Source organism: Rhododendron vialii, chromosome 4a (assembly GCF_030253575.1).
Source record: "Rhododendron vialii isolate Sample 1 chromosome 4a, ASM3025357v1".
NCBI lineage: Eukaryota > Viridiplantae > Streptophyta > Magnoliopsida > Ericales > Ericaceae > Rhododendron > Rhododendron vialii.
In genome coordinates this window covers 3566120-3581639 of record NC_080560.1, presented here as the reverse complement: position 1 = coordinate 3581639, position 15520 = coordinate 3566120, and the positions used below count along the sequence as shown (strand labels likewise).

Here is a 15520-nt window from a genome sequence, read left to right as displayed (position 1 = left end):
AGGATTTGTGAAGGTTTTCAAACGCATTTGTATTTAAATTTGTGCACATTGCATACACAAACTTTTCTTTTTCGGAAGAGCACAAAATTCATAAGCAATTTCATGAGCAAATGCTTCGTGCATGTTAGTGTGCCCTTTGGCTCAAATGAGGCTTGAAGTGGAAGACTGTGTTCATTTGCTAGTTCTAGGCCTACTATCTAGTAAAGAGCCTTTGAGACCGTTCTCAAAAACCCTATTTCAGTTTTTCCCCATTCTTTTTTTATTTGATGAAATTCGTCAAATATCAACCGCCTTGAGCCGCATGGAATCGTAAAGGAGAGACAGAGACGTTTGACTACTTAGATTTTTAAGGGACACATAGAAGTTAATCATGTGGTCCGGGCCATTTTTAACCCATCAAGTTTGATGCAATCTTGGTTTTCCTCATTTGCAATTTAGGATGAAGCACTGTTTTCACCATTTCAACGGAACTTCCATCTCATATGTTTCTTTCTTTTTTTCAAAAGGTCACAGGTTAAGCGTTCAAAATCGTGAAAAATTACACCAGCATGCTGCTAAAAGTTTTGGACTAACAAAGTTCATATAAGGAAACAATCTTTAATTAGATGAACGACAACAGGCGAGCCGCTCTCTCTTACTTTTCCATTGATTGGGCTCCGCTCCCAAACCTATTAGGAAAAGACGGAAGTAACAGGTTAAAGCTAAGCTCATGCAACATAGAACTTGCAGTGCATTCTTATTCCTACCTTCTGTTCTCCTTTGTGAGGCAAGAGTGTGCGTGCACGCACACGAGAGAGAGAGAGAGAGAGAGAGAGAGAGAGAGAGAGAGAGAGTAATACACCGTGATTTGCACTAAGAATGTGACATTTTCTATTTTCTCCTTAGTGGTAGAACTTGACTATGCTTTAGCCAACCTCTAGGATTAGGCTCGACAAAATCTAGACTCTGCTTTAGCCAATATGTGATGGATTAGGCTTGCTATGAACAACAAAAGCAATTTCTAGGAAAATGACACATAATACATCGAAAGACCAACAGTTGAGACAAACGAATACAATCTTTCTGTGTCGCCCTTGCTGAGTCCTTCATAAATATCGGATAAGCTCTACTGCAAACTTTCCCTTCTTTGTTGGGTTTATTTCTCCAATCTGAACCCAAACAATAGAGAAGTCAAGATGGTTGGCTCAATGGAACTGCCCTCAAGTAAGTTAACCGGACAGCAGTGTTACACCAATTATAATGAGTAATGACTCACCTTCAGTCTTCCTTTTCCACTAACTGAGACAATGTCCCCAGTCTTCATTGTGGTGGTACCTTTTGTCACGGTTGTCCAGTTAACACGCACATCCCCACTTCTGAAAGGAGGAAATTTTTTGGTTACTTTGGTTATCCCTTGCTCTTTACGGGACTTTGTGAATATGTATTTGCACGAGAGATTGTCACATGTACTAAACCATGTGAATCGTTAATTGACATCTCCTCTTTTCAGGCATTTGATTTGGAATGGGACAGGTCAGCACTTAATAATTGGAACATCACAGATATTGTAGTGAAAACTAAGCTCCGAAGGTCCCATTCAGAATCCCAAAAAAGAGGAGACAAGAATAGGGTTTTAAGTTGCCAAATTAATTACCAATTTACCGTCTAAAACCCAAAATAAAGGACAACCTAACTGTTTCATTCTACCCTTTGATTTAAAGGCTTATAGGTTTGTCTCCAAATAAACTGAGGTCTTCATAAACTTATAAAGACACCAAAATACAATAGGCACATGTAGTGAAGTTAAGGAATAAGAACTTCATCCAAATAATTACAAAGGAATCCAATCCAAAAATAACAGGTTATACCTGATTAAATCGACTAGCTTTGTTCGTGAGATTTTGAATCCAGCACTAGCAATTGCATCGACCCTCAATGATGGTTCCACGGTTTTGAAAGTCTGAGTTCTGTAAAGTGTCAGGATTATATGTAGCCTATATGATTCGGCTGATGGCAAATGGAAAGTGTCAACATAGGGTCAACAAGATAACAATTTGCTACCTTGGTGGCTTATATTCAAGGGCAAGCAATGGAATCTTTTCACAAGTGACCGGAACGTTGCCAACCTGCAAAAGGAACGTATCAAATGTGATTGAACTTTTGCCCCTGAGTTGTACTTCAGCCACATCCTATACTTACTTCTTGAACTTCAAAACATAAACTTGGGCATATCTCCTTTCCCAGGCCAATCTTCTAGGACCATAGTACTAGCAAAATTATGCAAAGAACAAGAATGTCGTACACATGAAAGGATTAGTACCTTGTCCAAGGTTGATGTGATAAAGTCAGCTAGTTCTGGAACAATAAGAATCTGAGCTCCTTCTCCCTGCACAACAGACGACAGTTAACAAACTGACAATAGGTGGGTAAACATTAAGCGTCAACATAAAAAGTAGCCTAAAACTCACCATATAAATAGAGAATAAGAAAGTTAGGGAAGATGAAGTGATCATTAGTTTAAATGCAAGGTAAAAAATGGAATCCTAAAGGAGGCACTGGTCTGAAATGTAGCCATATATAATATGTGCAAGTCTGCAACTAATTGACACATGCCACACATCATTAACTATTGACCGCCAAAAGGTAAGGAAAGTAGATGACCACAAAAAGCCTCTACCAACTTAGTTTCAAGCAAGGATCCTGTCACCTAGCATCCATCCTCCATTTTAGGTGTTGGTGACCAGTTTTAAATAAACTCAAATATTTGCCAAAGAAATTAGGTCCCACAAAAAAACTACTTCCAAATCAAGAGGTAAAAGTTCACACAACAAATGTATTTTCCAAGTTTCTTTGCTTAAAAACCAACCTTTGAGTCTCTGCAGTTTTAGAAGGAAATCAGGGGTAGGATACTGTACATATAGGTACTGTGTTAAATAATCCTATCCTTCCTAAACTACTTATCTACATGTCATATTGTGAGCTATTCATACAACTCTTGTGTGAATGGTCTCTTCTAATCTTTGTACTATGCCCATCTACACACTCAACATTCAGAAACCCTTCATTACAGGCCCGAGGCAATCAATTAAGCACATTTTGTATATCACTCCTCTGGTTGGTCCTCATTGGTCTAAGCATTTCACCCATTCTATGCATTCAACAGTAAAAAAATGTTATCCACGTCCCGGACCAGCACAAGCAATTGTGATCCAATATCCAACTACAGGCAGAGTGATCACTTTTCCGAAGACCTTCCATTTGGTGTGTTTATCGAAATAAAAGGATGCTGCTTGTATTTTTTTCCAGTTACCTTACTTGGTAATAATTCTCAGTGGCAAACTTTTCCAGCAAGGCCTTATAGTGGTTTTGATCATCATAACTCATGAGAGACGAGTATATAGAGAAGTTATAAAGGTATCAAGAAACCATCTTCGTTTTCCTCTTTTCCTTACTAAATGATCTGAGGTTAAAAAAGAAATAAGAAAATAAACATCAAAGATTTAATATTCTAATATTGCCATTCTTATGCTGCCAATGTCGAACTCTGATAACAAACATGATACCTGCACCAAAATATCCCCCAGCTTCTCCCTAGCAATCCCTGTCCCAAGAATTGAGCCAAGGAAGTCACCATGAGAACAAGGTTGAAACCCAAAGTTGCCTGTGATACTGGAAAAGAGTAAACATTTAACAAATAAAGCTTTTTTCTCCCTCATTTTTTAAAATGAAACTTTATTATGGTACACCCACAGGACAATGGACATCCAATGACTTGCCTTAACGCCACAACTATATCTGGATCACTTGTCAATTCTTGTGGATGTCCAACTGAAAGCCGACAACGCTCGGCCTGGAGGACATGCTACATATGTTACATGTAAGAGAAATTAACAGAAACAACATTCCGACAGAAATATTTTCTTCAAGTTAACCTCTGGATATCCACCCTGAGCCACTGTTTTGATGTCAGTGAACTTTTCCAGTACTAACATAGATTCCTTTAGGATGAGTGGTGTGAGAAAATCTGTATGAAGAACTTCTCCCCTAGACGATGCTCGTTTTGCCTGAGAAGGGCAGAGGTTGATTGAAAAATCAGAATAATCTTTCATAACTAGTTGAAGAGAGAAAATATAATCACTTCAAACTTCTAAGGACCGCAGATTGTTAAACTTCTTCCTCCTCCTACATTCGAAGGTGTTTTTTCAAAAGGAAGTAAGGAAAATACCAATTCTACAATATGCTTCACAGCTTCATTGGTATTCTTGTCTCCCACTCCTCTGAGTAAACCATTTACATTGCCGTTAATAGCTTGTGACACTGCCAACTGACATATACCTGCAGCTGTATCACCAGAAGTATCAACAAGGGTGCAAGTTATCAAGTATAATAACTGAATTTTGCCTCCAAAGCTTGCAAGCCCAGTCAGCAAATGAATCTTAGGCATTTACGATTTCTTTAATTGGTATTTCCCTAAGGTTGCATCCTACGCTACATAGACTCTTTTTGATGTATAAAAGTATCAGTGTTTGACACTGAGTAGTGGCGGTAAGGGTGTGGCTATGGGCAGCGGGCAAGCATACTCTATTTGAGTTTACCATGAAAGTGTGCTTAAAACTCCCACATTATGCATGACACCTGGCACGAATATTTGCAATTTGAGTTTACCATGGAACTATGTGTAACCTCTCATATTATGCATGAAATACTCTATGATACCTTAATCTACCCAAGAAAATAGAAACAAATGATAAGTATATGGACATTTTGTCCAGTTGCCATGTTCTTGGATTGGTAACAATATCAATCTCACACTAAGACATGTGACCGCGCCCGATGTAACAACTAATAAGTGGCAGCAATTGTTAATGGTGACATAAAGGTGTCGCTATCACCAGACATAGACAACATCAATTGGCATCAGGAATTTCATGCTATTTGGAACACAAGATTAGGAAGAACCTATCCCCCACAAGTGGGCAGTGGGATTGGTCCCAAGGAATAGTCGAGGTGCGCGTAAGCTGGCCCCGACACCCGAGTTGTCAAAAAAAGATTAAGAAGAACCTATCCTAATCTTTACCAAAAAGAACATATTTGCTGATAGTGTGGTTCAAATAGGGGTGGTGAGAACAGGCGAAATTCATCAATTGTATGCCCCATAAGAAGCCAATGCTCATTGTCTACATCCAAAAGAGTAGCTTCTGTAAGTGACCTAAACATCCTCATCAACTACATAGTTCAACATAACGTAATTCACGAAAAAATTCCCAATTCATCACATGGGTATTCAAAAATCACAACTTTAAGATGAAAAATAACAGTTTCGGACGGAAGAAAAGTTGTAAAAGTCCCAAATAGAGGAAAGACGAGAACCTGAATTGCCGAGAGAAGTAGTGAGAGGAAGAGAGAGAAGGGTTCTGTAGTGAGAGAATTTCTTGCTGATTCCAACGGGAAGAGGGGATGCAAGTGCCCGGAATAGGGCTCTTCCTAGAACAGAATGAGACGCGAAGCTGGTGGCTGCCATGGTTGTGTATGCGTACTGCGCACTGGTGGTTGATAGTACTCCTGCTTGTTTGAATACTTCGGCCTAACGAGATGAGCTGAATTTTAATCCAAGTTGAATACAAACGGTAGTGGGCCGGATCCGACACCTCATGGGCCCGCCCGAGTGGGCAGCGGCCAGCCAAGCTGGGCCTAGTTGGGCTGATGGCTCGCCCGTTCCGCATAAGCCCAGCGCATTGGCCCAGAGGGTTTGGACCTGGTGTAGTTGGGTTGGGTTGGGCCGAAGGGTGCCCGACTCATGGTAAGAGCCCACATAAGCCCAGCACATTGGCCCAGGGTTTGGACCTGGTGGAGTTGGGTCGAGCCAAAGGGTGCCCGACCCATGGTACGAGCCCGAAGTCAGTTGGGATATTTTCACTAGTACATCATGTTCTGCAAGCATGGGGCTCGGCTACGTGTTTGTCGAGCATCACCATCACTGGCGTCGCTGACTAACCGTTACGCATGACGTTACAAACTTGAGTCGGGCACGAGATACTTGGAGAGCAAGGGACCAACCGGTCATAAAACCCAGGGACAAACACTAGGGGAGCAAGCCATTTTCTAGATCTCAGATTTGCTGTTCTCTCAATCCTTCTTCTCCAAGCACAAATTTAGGCAACGGAGTGCCCTCCGGCTCGCTTCATCCAGGTGGCGCTAACCGTTGCTCCTTTTGCAAGTTAGCTTGGGAAGAAGAGAAGATGCTCGGACTATATATCCATCTAGCTACCTAAAATTACCACCCGGGCAAACCGATCTCAAGTAGTATGAATTTTTTTTTATATTATTAATAATTATTATAAGTCAAACGAGCCTAGTAGTGGCTTATTCGAGCTCAAGCTTGAAACCTTGACTAGCTTGAAAAATGTTCAAGTTTGATTTATATTTATAACAAATTGATTTTGAACAAGCCTTCAACGAGCAAATTGTCCTCCCTTTTCTCTTCCCATTACAAAATCAATACAAGAAAATTAACGTATAGGGTAACTTATATTTTGTTGTTGAAGTGTTATTCAATGGAGTATATCAGGAAAAACATTAAATACTTTCGAAGCCGCAATTACCACAAATACAACTCAAGTAATAGTCCTCATAATCCTCGTAATTTTCGATTGAAGTTTGAGTAACACGATTGTAACAGGAGTGTACCGAATTGAACCGAGCTTTATAATGTTCAGGTTCATTTGTTAAGTTTTTAAGCAAACTCGAGTCGAACTCGAACTCAATAAAAGTTTGACGAGTTAAGCTTTCCTAGGTTTGAATCAAACTTGAACTTATCCACCAGCCTTAACAAGTCTAAAGTATTAAATATTTATATTCTCATACAGATCTAGCACTACAAATGAAATTTCCATTTTGTACATTAATAAGTTCATGCACATATATATATATATATATATAATTATGGAACATATTAAAATTTAAGTTTATACGAGTTATGAAATTTTCATTATGTACATGTAAAATTTTATACAAATTCAAGATTACATGGGAAATTCTTGAGATATATAAATACTCTGGGTTTGCGAGCCTAATCGAGCCGAACATTGTCAAGTTTAAGTTCGGCTCATTTATTAAACGAGCTTAAAATTGATACTCAGGTTCAATTCGTTTGCCGCTCTAAGCACAAGATTGGAAGAATCCACTTCCCTGCCATACTTGCTGACTGAGTAAGCTTCCATCACTGCCATTTTATCTTCGTGATCTACAGGTCAATTCGTTAAGCGGACTCACAAAACTGCACTACAAGACCCCTAGTCCCTTGGGCTCACGGAAATGAACTGCACTGCATTGTGTGCTCCACAGCACTTTCATGTTGGACAGAACCCGAGCCCTCTCCAAAACGATCAATGCTAGAACAACAAACACGTATACGTATGCCAACACTTGCAAGTGTGTGTACGCCCCACACATCATCCCGAGCGTGTGTTTGAACAAGTTTTTGTGTGTGTTTGTGATTCTAGAACTTTTACTCCCCAACCTTGGCGAAGGAATCAAAATGTTTTCCAAACCACTCAATCTGAAATAATCTTTGCCTGTAGAGATACGAACTTCCTGTAAAAGCAAATGCCTTAAAAAAACATTCCTTCCAGTCTAAAAGTTAAAATTCAAAAGTACACCAAGTAAAAGGTATATAGGTGATTCGCCTGCAAGTATCTCATACTCCCTGATCTACCGATAACCTAATGAGTTCTGCCAAGTCCATACTCGACATGTTATAAAAAAAACAAAAGAACATGAACATAAACAAGTTACGTCCATAGTACATACCTAAACCACACGGATCACCAAGAAACAAAAATTTGGTCCGTAAATTGTTCCACCAAATACGACCCTTTTTTCTAAACTTCAGAGGAAATACTTGTATCCAACCACTAAAAGCATAGCAACAGACAAAACAGCAGCAGGAGCAGCAGCCCATAACCAGTAGTTAGTTGATTTCTTTCGCTTGAGTATGACTCTGGGAAGTGAATCTGCACCTTTTGCTCTTTTGCTGTACCTAATTGTGGTTTCCTTTCGGTCCTTTTTCTTTGATGGAACTAGAGCTTCAACATTTTCCTCCGCCTTTTCCGGTTCGGTAACATCAGGACCCACTTCAGCTGGTTGATCCTCCGGTTCGGAAGCAGGTCCAGATGCCGCAGCCTTCTTCTTTGCTTTCTTTTCACGATCCTGCAGTTCAAAAAATTCATTCACCAATTTTCAGCGATCACTAGGGCTACTTCATCTGAAAAATGGAGGATAGAAATGAAGAATTGCCTTAAGCTTCTTTTCAGCTTCTTTCTGAGCCTTTATGGCTGCTTTTGCAGCCGCTTTCTCCGCCAGTTTCTTCTTCCTTTCCAAGGCAAGCTTGGCTTTTGCAATCTCCTCTTCTCTTTTCATCTCCTTCAGCTTAGCTTCATCCACAACTTCATTAGCCTTTGGTGGCAAATCTTTTTGCACCTTTTCAGACACGTAGAATTCCCCTTTGTCTTCCAACTCAATCGGCTCCATAGGTTTTCCAGAACTTATTGGCTTGTTATTCTTTGCTTCTTTCTGTGGTTTACTTTTTGCTTCTTTCGTCACTTCCTCAACAACAGGGACAGCAACTGGAGAGGAGATGGAATCTTCTTTTGTTGGTCGTTTTATATTGGTTTTAGTTACTGTCACATTTTCATACGAATTTCGTGCCTCTTGCACCAACAATGGCTTCTCATCTGGGTTCCTAATGCGTCCATCTCTGCTCAACTGGCGCATGTCCAATGACGGCAAAATTCTTCTCTCATAATCATCCCTAAAATCCTTGCTACCGTTCCACCGGGACATAAATTCCTCAACCTAATAAGGATAGAAAAAAAAAGGTTAACGAAAACTACAATATGCTTGTCACATAAGTAAAGTAGTATCTTCTTCAAAAAGGACCAGATAAAGGGACAACAAACCTCCTTTTTTTCTTTTTCCATGAGGGTTCCAATATCCTTCTTTGCAGCAAGTCCTTTGACCTCGTACAAGAATTCACGATTTTGAAAATAGCAAGAATTCTGAAAAACATCAAAACACCAAGTAAAAATGCGATTGTATACAATCCAAGTTTTGAGTAATGATCATTGTATCGTACCAATATTGAAATATAATAAGCTGATGCTTTCCCTGTTTTGAATTATCAACAATCATATCAAAAAATCATAAATCTATAGAAACATTGGCTGGACCATTACTATTAAAGAGGATCATACCTTCCTCTTTACAATGTCAGAGAACTATCAAGCAAGTTTACAGTGCAAGCTGTTAGAGACTTCAACAAATTCACAAATGCATGTATTCTTGAGAGAGATGGTGGGATGTCATGGCCAAACCCGAAAGGGGGATTTGACACCACAAGGGTGTCACCACTTGGGAACTCAAGTTTGGTGTCGATGCACAAAGTTATTTAAATTATGAATTTACTCTCAAAAAACAACTTACGTCAATACAAACTCAGAATTTTGAATGAAGGAAGCAAGATAATGAGCATGGAATTGAATGAGGTCTCTAGGCCTGCCCTCTCGATGCTCTCTAGGCCTGAGTTCCTCGAATTTTGGAGGAACGGGGGTGTTATTTCTGTGGTAAAAACTTCTGAGACCAGCCACAATGTGCATATATTGCCCAAGGTTAGCATTGTTTCCGGTCTCCCCCAACCCAAACCCCCATCAAGTAGAAAAAACATGGGTATTGCTATTGATGCATTCATTATATAGTCTAGTTGTTTTCTAGCATTTTATTGTGTTACTGCAACTTGGCCATTGGCATGAACTATGTGGGAGTTAAATGGTCTTACACAAAAAAAATGTCTCAACAAGTCCTTTACTCAACTTGAAATCAAAATTTATCTCATAATTTAGTTCCCCATTTTCAAAGCAATATCTTTGTTGGACGTTACAACTGAATACATAGCATAACGCACTAATTACATCCCCATTGGTCAACTCAAAGGGAACTAACAGAAAATGCTTATGTAAGCAACTAAATCCATAGGAATACGGTTCTTACCCCTGCCTTTCCATTTCCCACTCTCCCTCTACAGTCTCTAAAAACAACCCAGCAATATCCTGATATTCCATGCCCCTAGTGCCGTCAGCAAATACCAAAAATTTAACATTGCTATTGTTGGGATTTCTGCAGGCAAAAACACAGCTCAATTTCATTGGGATAGAGTCAGTGGCCCCGGAGTGGCCTGGTGGTCGAACATTGAAGAAAACACTACATGTGTGTGTGGTGGTTTGGGGGGGGGGGGGGGGGGGTGGTTGGTGTGTTGGATGGATCAATTGAATAGGTTGGAGAAAACAGGGAGAGATGGACTGGGAGAGGGAAATACAGAAAGGGGAAGGTAGTTGCTTGCCCAAGGAGAGTGGGAGGACCAAGATAGGCAGCAGCGAAGACGTTCAGCTGTTTACTTAAGGAGTGTAAAAATGCAATTACAGGGTTTCCATTCCATTGTTTCCTTATCCGGAACATGAGAGGGAATCGACACATAAGCTTTCGAAAAAAATTGACACACCAATTTTTTAAGTGGATGACTCAATGTTGGAGATGCTCTAAGGGCATTAAGTAACCCGAATGTGGATATAAAAAACACAAAAGCCACCAACAATTCACGTGTATTCCAAATACGGCCATCTACGCTACCATAAATTACAATCAGCCCCAAGAATTCAATCTGAACCCTAACTATTCTGACAAAACAATTTTCAATCCACACAAGAAGTCGTTTACCATTCACACAAGTATTAGTTTACCATCCACACAAGTATTAGTTTACTATCCCCCATACAGCTAGAAAAATGTAAATGTAAATCCGTCGATAAAAAATTGAAGATAAAAATCAATAGAAAACAAACCATCATCAATTCTAACTTCTAACAATCTACAAGAAAAAATGCACACACAGCCGGCTTTCTGTTGCATTTTCTATTGATAGTGACACAATCAATAGAAAACAAACCATCATCAATTCTAACAATCTACAGGAAAAAAAAGAAGTCAAAGATACATGATTATGATTGGAATGGAAACTAAACGAACATACCCCCTTGTCACGTTGATTCCTCAATTCCCAGAGTTTTTTATATGCTGCATCCCGGCTTTCTGTTGCAGCCGTCACTTCAGCATCCAGCTTAGTAATTTCATTTTTTATGATAACCCGTTCTTCGACAAGTGCCTTAATCTTGTCCTTCACTGCCTGCATATCCTTTCTGACTCCATCCAAATTGACTCCCATAAGCTGCATTAACACACAGGAAAAAAAAAAATCATAAAATAACAAACATGTATGCATTACAGTCAAGAAAAGCAAAACAACAAAGGATATGAATTTAGCAAGTTCTGTGGATCATATGGCTCTTGGCAGAGCAGAGTGGCGAAAAAGAATTCATGAAACCAACAAAGGTTTATTGGTTTGGTTTGGTAACAGCACATGTTACATTCAATAGAGTAGAAGGGAATAAGGAGGATTATCTTACTTTAACCTGGTCCTGAATGACATCTTTTTCACCCAGCGAATCCTGAATCTTCACTCTCATAGCATCATTAGCAATTACTTTTTCCCTTGTCCCTTCAAGCTGTTTAATGTCTCTTAGGAGTTGCTTCTCCTCAGAAAGCGGGATACTTTCATGTTGAATACGGTAATGCAAGCTTTTGATCTGGATTTCACAATTACCACACACACACACACAAAAGTTAGACGCCAAAGCTCCAAGTAATGGCAATTTTTCAACTGAAAATTTTGAAATAAAGACAGACATGGTTTGATCATTGATTTCAGAATCATTTGGCAAAACATTTCTCAGATATTTGTTTAGATGACAGTCGACGGTCTTCAAAACTTTGTTTTGCAAACTTATCAGAAAACAACAAATTTTTAGAAAACCCCACAAAGACTGTTTCAAATGCTCGGAAAACGGCCCCAAAAATTTAAAAAAGGTAGGAAAACAATGAGTGTATGTATTTTCTTAAACAGTTTCCATGATTGTGTTTCGTGAAACAGCAACCAAGCAATGAGGGGTCCTTGGATTAAAAAACTTTGGATATGAACTCAAACAACTCTGACAGCAGAATAGTTGAAGCTTACAACATAATTAAGCTCATCTTCAGATGAACACAGACCAACACCCTTCTCTCGGTTAACACTGTTTGGGTTACGCAACTTGCCAAGTGCATGCTGCAGAGGTTCCATCTCTTTTCTCTTCTCACCCATGATCGTCCAGTACTGATCGTTCTCAGTTCTCAGAGGCCTTATTTGTTCATCCAGCTCAAATTTAGCGGACTACAGTGACAGAAAACAAATGCAGAGAAACAATACATTTAGGTAATGAGTAATTGTCAGACCAAGGCTTCATAGGATTCATCCTTCACTAGCTTTATACAATCAACAATTCTTCTTCATTTAATGCACCGTGTAACTTTGATCGATTGAACAGTGTATTAAAAAGGAATGATTTCAAAAAAAAAAAAAAAACAGAGAAATCATAGTTAACTACCAACAAAAAAGAGCACCGCCAGAGTTGAAAAACTGAATACATTTGACCACATGACTCCAAATCCCCAAAAATTCATCAATTATATTATGAATTGGGAAAAATAAATCTCTTTTTCTTCATTGTATCAGAAAAATTAATCAAGAAAACTCTCAAAGCTGACTTGGCATCACAAAAGGCAAATGTTCACGAAATTTGAATTATCACCTTGATCAATAGTTTTTAAAGACAAAGTTCAGCTTACCTTTTTTGCCCTCATTTTTTCGATGAGCTGAGAGCGTGCTTGATCTTTCTTTCGAAGGTCACTATCGGCATACTCCATTTGGGCCTTGAGTTTAGGATCCTCGTACGATCGATACTTGACGAAAAAAAAGGAATGTATCTTCTGAGCTTCTGGCCACTCGTCCTCAACATCCTTCGGGACATCGGGAACTGAAGCACTAATTCCTTTGATATTAACTGGCTCATCAACATCGTGTGAACCGAATATAATGGGTTCACTTGGACAAATTCCCTGATGCATTTTTCCATTTTTGTCACACACAGATTCCATTGAAACTTGGGCCAAGTCAGATTTCACCACCTCCAAATCCATGTTTTCAACCACAACTGACAGACAACACCCTTAACGATCCCGAATTCTGATGCAAAAGGCCAAAAGAAAAAGGACATCTCATTAGAAGAAACAAAAAGAAATCCAATGCCATTGAGACATGCGACTACTCAGAAGAGGTCTTTCTCTATTGATTGAAGAACGGTACCTACAATCCTATGTTTGGAACTTTAGATCATGGATTTTCGGAGGGATTTACTCAATGACCGAAAAATGCTAGGTAACCAAGTAAACAAATTTAGCTTCCTCACTTTGTCATCGTTCTATCTTTCAGTCACTTCCTCCTTTACTTTATCCTTTGCCTCCATGAATCCTTGTGAATCCATGATCCAAAAACAGCCAAGGTCCTCCAAATAATTTCATGTATACCACAGCAAAGTTGTAGCAATGTCATCACTAAAAAAACAAACCAAATTGGAGGATCTACAAAATGTTAGGGCTCTGTTTGGATCAAGGATTTGTGGGCGTTTTAGCAAGAGAGAGACAGGAAAATGAAATCTAAAAAGTTAGCTTCTTCAATCCGTTGTCTCCTTAATCTTTTCCTTTTACCCTAATACCTTATCCTTTCCCCTCATAAGTCCATCTACAAATTCATGACTCAAACACAGCCAATGCCAAAACAGAAACACACAACAGCTATCCAGACGACCAAACCAATGCTAGATTCAACCAATATATCATCAAAATTCACAACAGCTAGGGGGAAATAAAGATCAACCAAACACCACTAACCTTCTAATAAAACATGCATCAATGTATAGATTTGTCCAAATCCAAACGCATTGCATATATTTACGACTATTAACAACGAAATCTAAAACCAATATAGCTGAATCCAAGAAAATCCACCAAAAAAAACAAACCTTCTCTACAAAACAAACCAAAATTTCAAAGACCAAATACGCATGACTCATAAACACTAAATAACAAGGATTTACCTGTTTCAAACGAAAAAAGAGATCACTCGTATAGATGCATCAATGTACAGTTATTTACAAATCAAAATGTATTGCATATATCTGGTAATTACAAGTTCACAACTATGAACAACGAAATCTGTAACTTAAATATATAAACCAAACCCATCAAAAAGATCCATCCTTTCTACGAAATAGACCAAAATTTAAAAGACCCAATACGCATGAGTTGTAAATAATTACAATTTACCAGTTTATTTATTTTTCTTTGAAAAAATCACGCGTATATACACATCAACGTACATAAATTTCGAAGTCAAAACGCATACAGCTATAAACATCGAAATCTAAAACCCATAGAGCTGTATCCAAGCAACCCACCAAACAAATCAAAGCTTTCTACAAAATAGATCAGAATTTCAAAGACCCAATACGCATGACTCGCAAACAATAGATTTACTCCAAATAAAAAAAATACGGCTCGTATACATCAATATACAGATTTTACAAAGTCAAAACGTATTGCACGTATCTGCCAATTACAACTATGAACAAGCAAACCCACAAAAAGATCACACCTTCTTCACAAAATAGAGCAAAAATTCAAAGACCCAATACGCATGAGGCGCAAACAATTAGGATTTACCTGAAAAAGAATCGAGATCGGGATAGATCGAGGGATAACGCACGGAGCAGAGGGCAAAAAGGGAAAATTTCGAGACAGAGAGGAGAGGGAAAAAAAAAAAAAGGGAAAGAATTTGTGGATAAACAAGGGGAGACGAAGATAGCGGGGGGGTGGCCTGTGATGGGAAACAAACAGGACAGAGGCAGGGATTCTTAGGAGGAGAAGAGTCACAAGAGACCCCCTTTTGACAACGCCTACCGAGAAGAGCAAAAATAAGGTCAGATCTTGGGAAAAAGGTTTTTCCTATTTTTAGAGAGAGGGGGAGGGGGAGGGAGTATTTAGGGAGAGAGGAATTGTACAGATCAGTAAATTGGGAGGGAGTGATACCGGTATTGTTTGACGCGGTTATCAATTCCAAAGATGCTACATGCACAACGGTTGTGCAAAACATCAAACACAACCGATCTCCATCCGTCCATTGTTGAAATAAATGGTGAAGATTCATTCAAACTTTTCCTTGGAAGAGTTAAACTTTTCATTAACAGAGTTTTTTTAAAATCTAGAGCGTCTAAACACATCTGAACGGTTAGAATTAATTACACAACACACACAACGGTTGTGTGAGTATCATTTCCTGTTATCAATTTTGGGGGATGTTGGCTCCATTCTCGTAACAAAGGTTAAATGTGTGTATAAAATAAATATTTTTTTGTATTTTTTTTGATTCTTTTTATTAAGCTTATCATCATAATCTTTAGAGTTAATCTATCGTCTCGACAAGATCAATAAAAAATATAGAAATGTGATCCGATATTAAAAAAGTTCACATAAGACGACACTTTAAACAAAAAGACTGATG

At 38.8% G+C, this 15520-nt stretch overlaps 2 protein-coding genes across 5 annotated transcripts; both read right to left on the bottom strand.

Moving 5' to 3' along the window:
- Positions 1-828: 828 nt before the first annotated feature.
- On the bottom strand, positions 829-5573 carry LOC131323352 (uncharacterized). 2 transcript variants are annotated; one of them, XM_058355104.1, is made up of 10 exons: positions 5350-5573; positions 4205-4320; positions 3912-4043; positions 3756-3829; positions 3543-3648; positions 2300-2365; positions 2041-2105; positions 1848-1946; positions 1256-1355; positions 829-1148 (listed from the first exon to the last, which is right to left on the bottom strand). In XM_058355104.1, exons 1-10 carry the CDS (start codon positions 5498-5500, stop codon positions 1086-1088), a joined length of 972 nt encoding a protein of 323 aa, XP_058211087.1. In that variant the 5' UTR covers positions 5501-5573; the 3' UTR covers positions 829-1085. The 2 variants fall into 2 exon arrangements, with proteins under 2 accessions (XP_058211087.1, XP_058211088.1); XM_058355105.1 differs by having other exon boundaries at positions 4205-4314.
- A 1996-nt stretch (positions 5574-7569) lies between these two features.
- LOC131323351 (proton pump-interactor 1-like) lies at positions 7570-15038 on the bottom strand. Of its 3 annotated transcripts, none has more exons than XM_058355101.1 (9): positions 14683-15012; positions 13371-13515; positions 12751-13147; positions 12101-12295; positions 11493-11672; positions 11060-11254; positions 8937-9035; positions 8275-8832; positions 7570-8187 (listed from the first exon to the last, which is right to left on the bottom strand). In XM_058355101.1, exons 3-9 carry the CDS (start codon positions 13099-13101, stop codon positions 7867-7869), a joined length of 1899 nt encoding a protein of 632 aa, XP_058211084.1. In that variant the 5' UTR covers positions 13102-13147; positions 13371-13515; positions 14683-15012; the 3' UTR covers positions 7570-7866. The 3 variants fall into 3 exon arrangements, with proteins under 3 accessions (XP_058211084.1, XP_058211085.1, XP_058211083.1); XM_058355102.1 differs by lacking the exon at positions 13371-13515 and having other exon boundaries at positions 14683-14748; positions 14791-14990; XM_058355100.1 differs by lacking the exon at positions 13371-13515 and having other exon boundaries at positions 14683-15038.
- Positions 15039-15520: the final 482 nt, after the last annotated feature.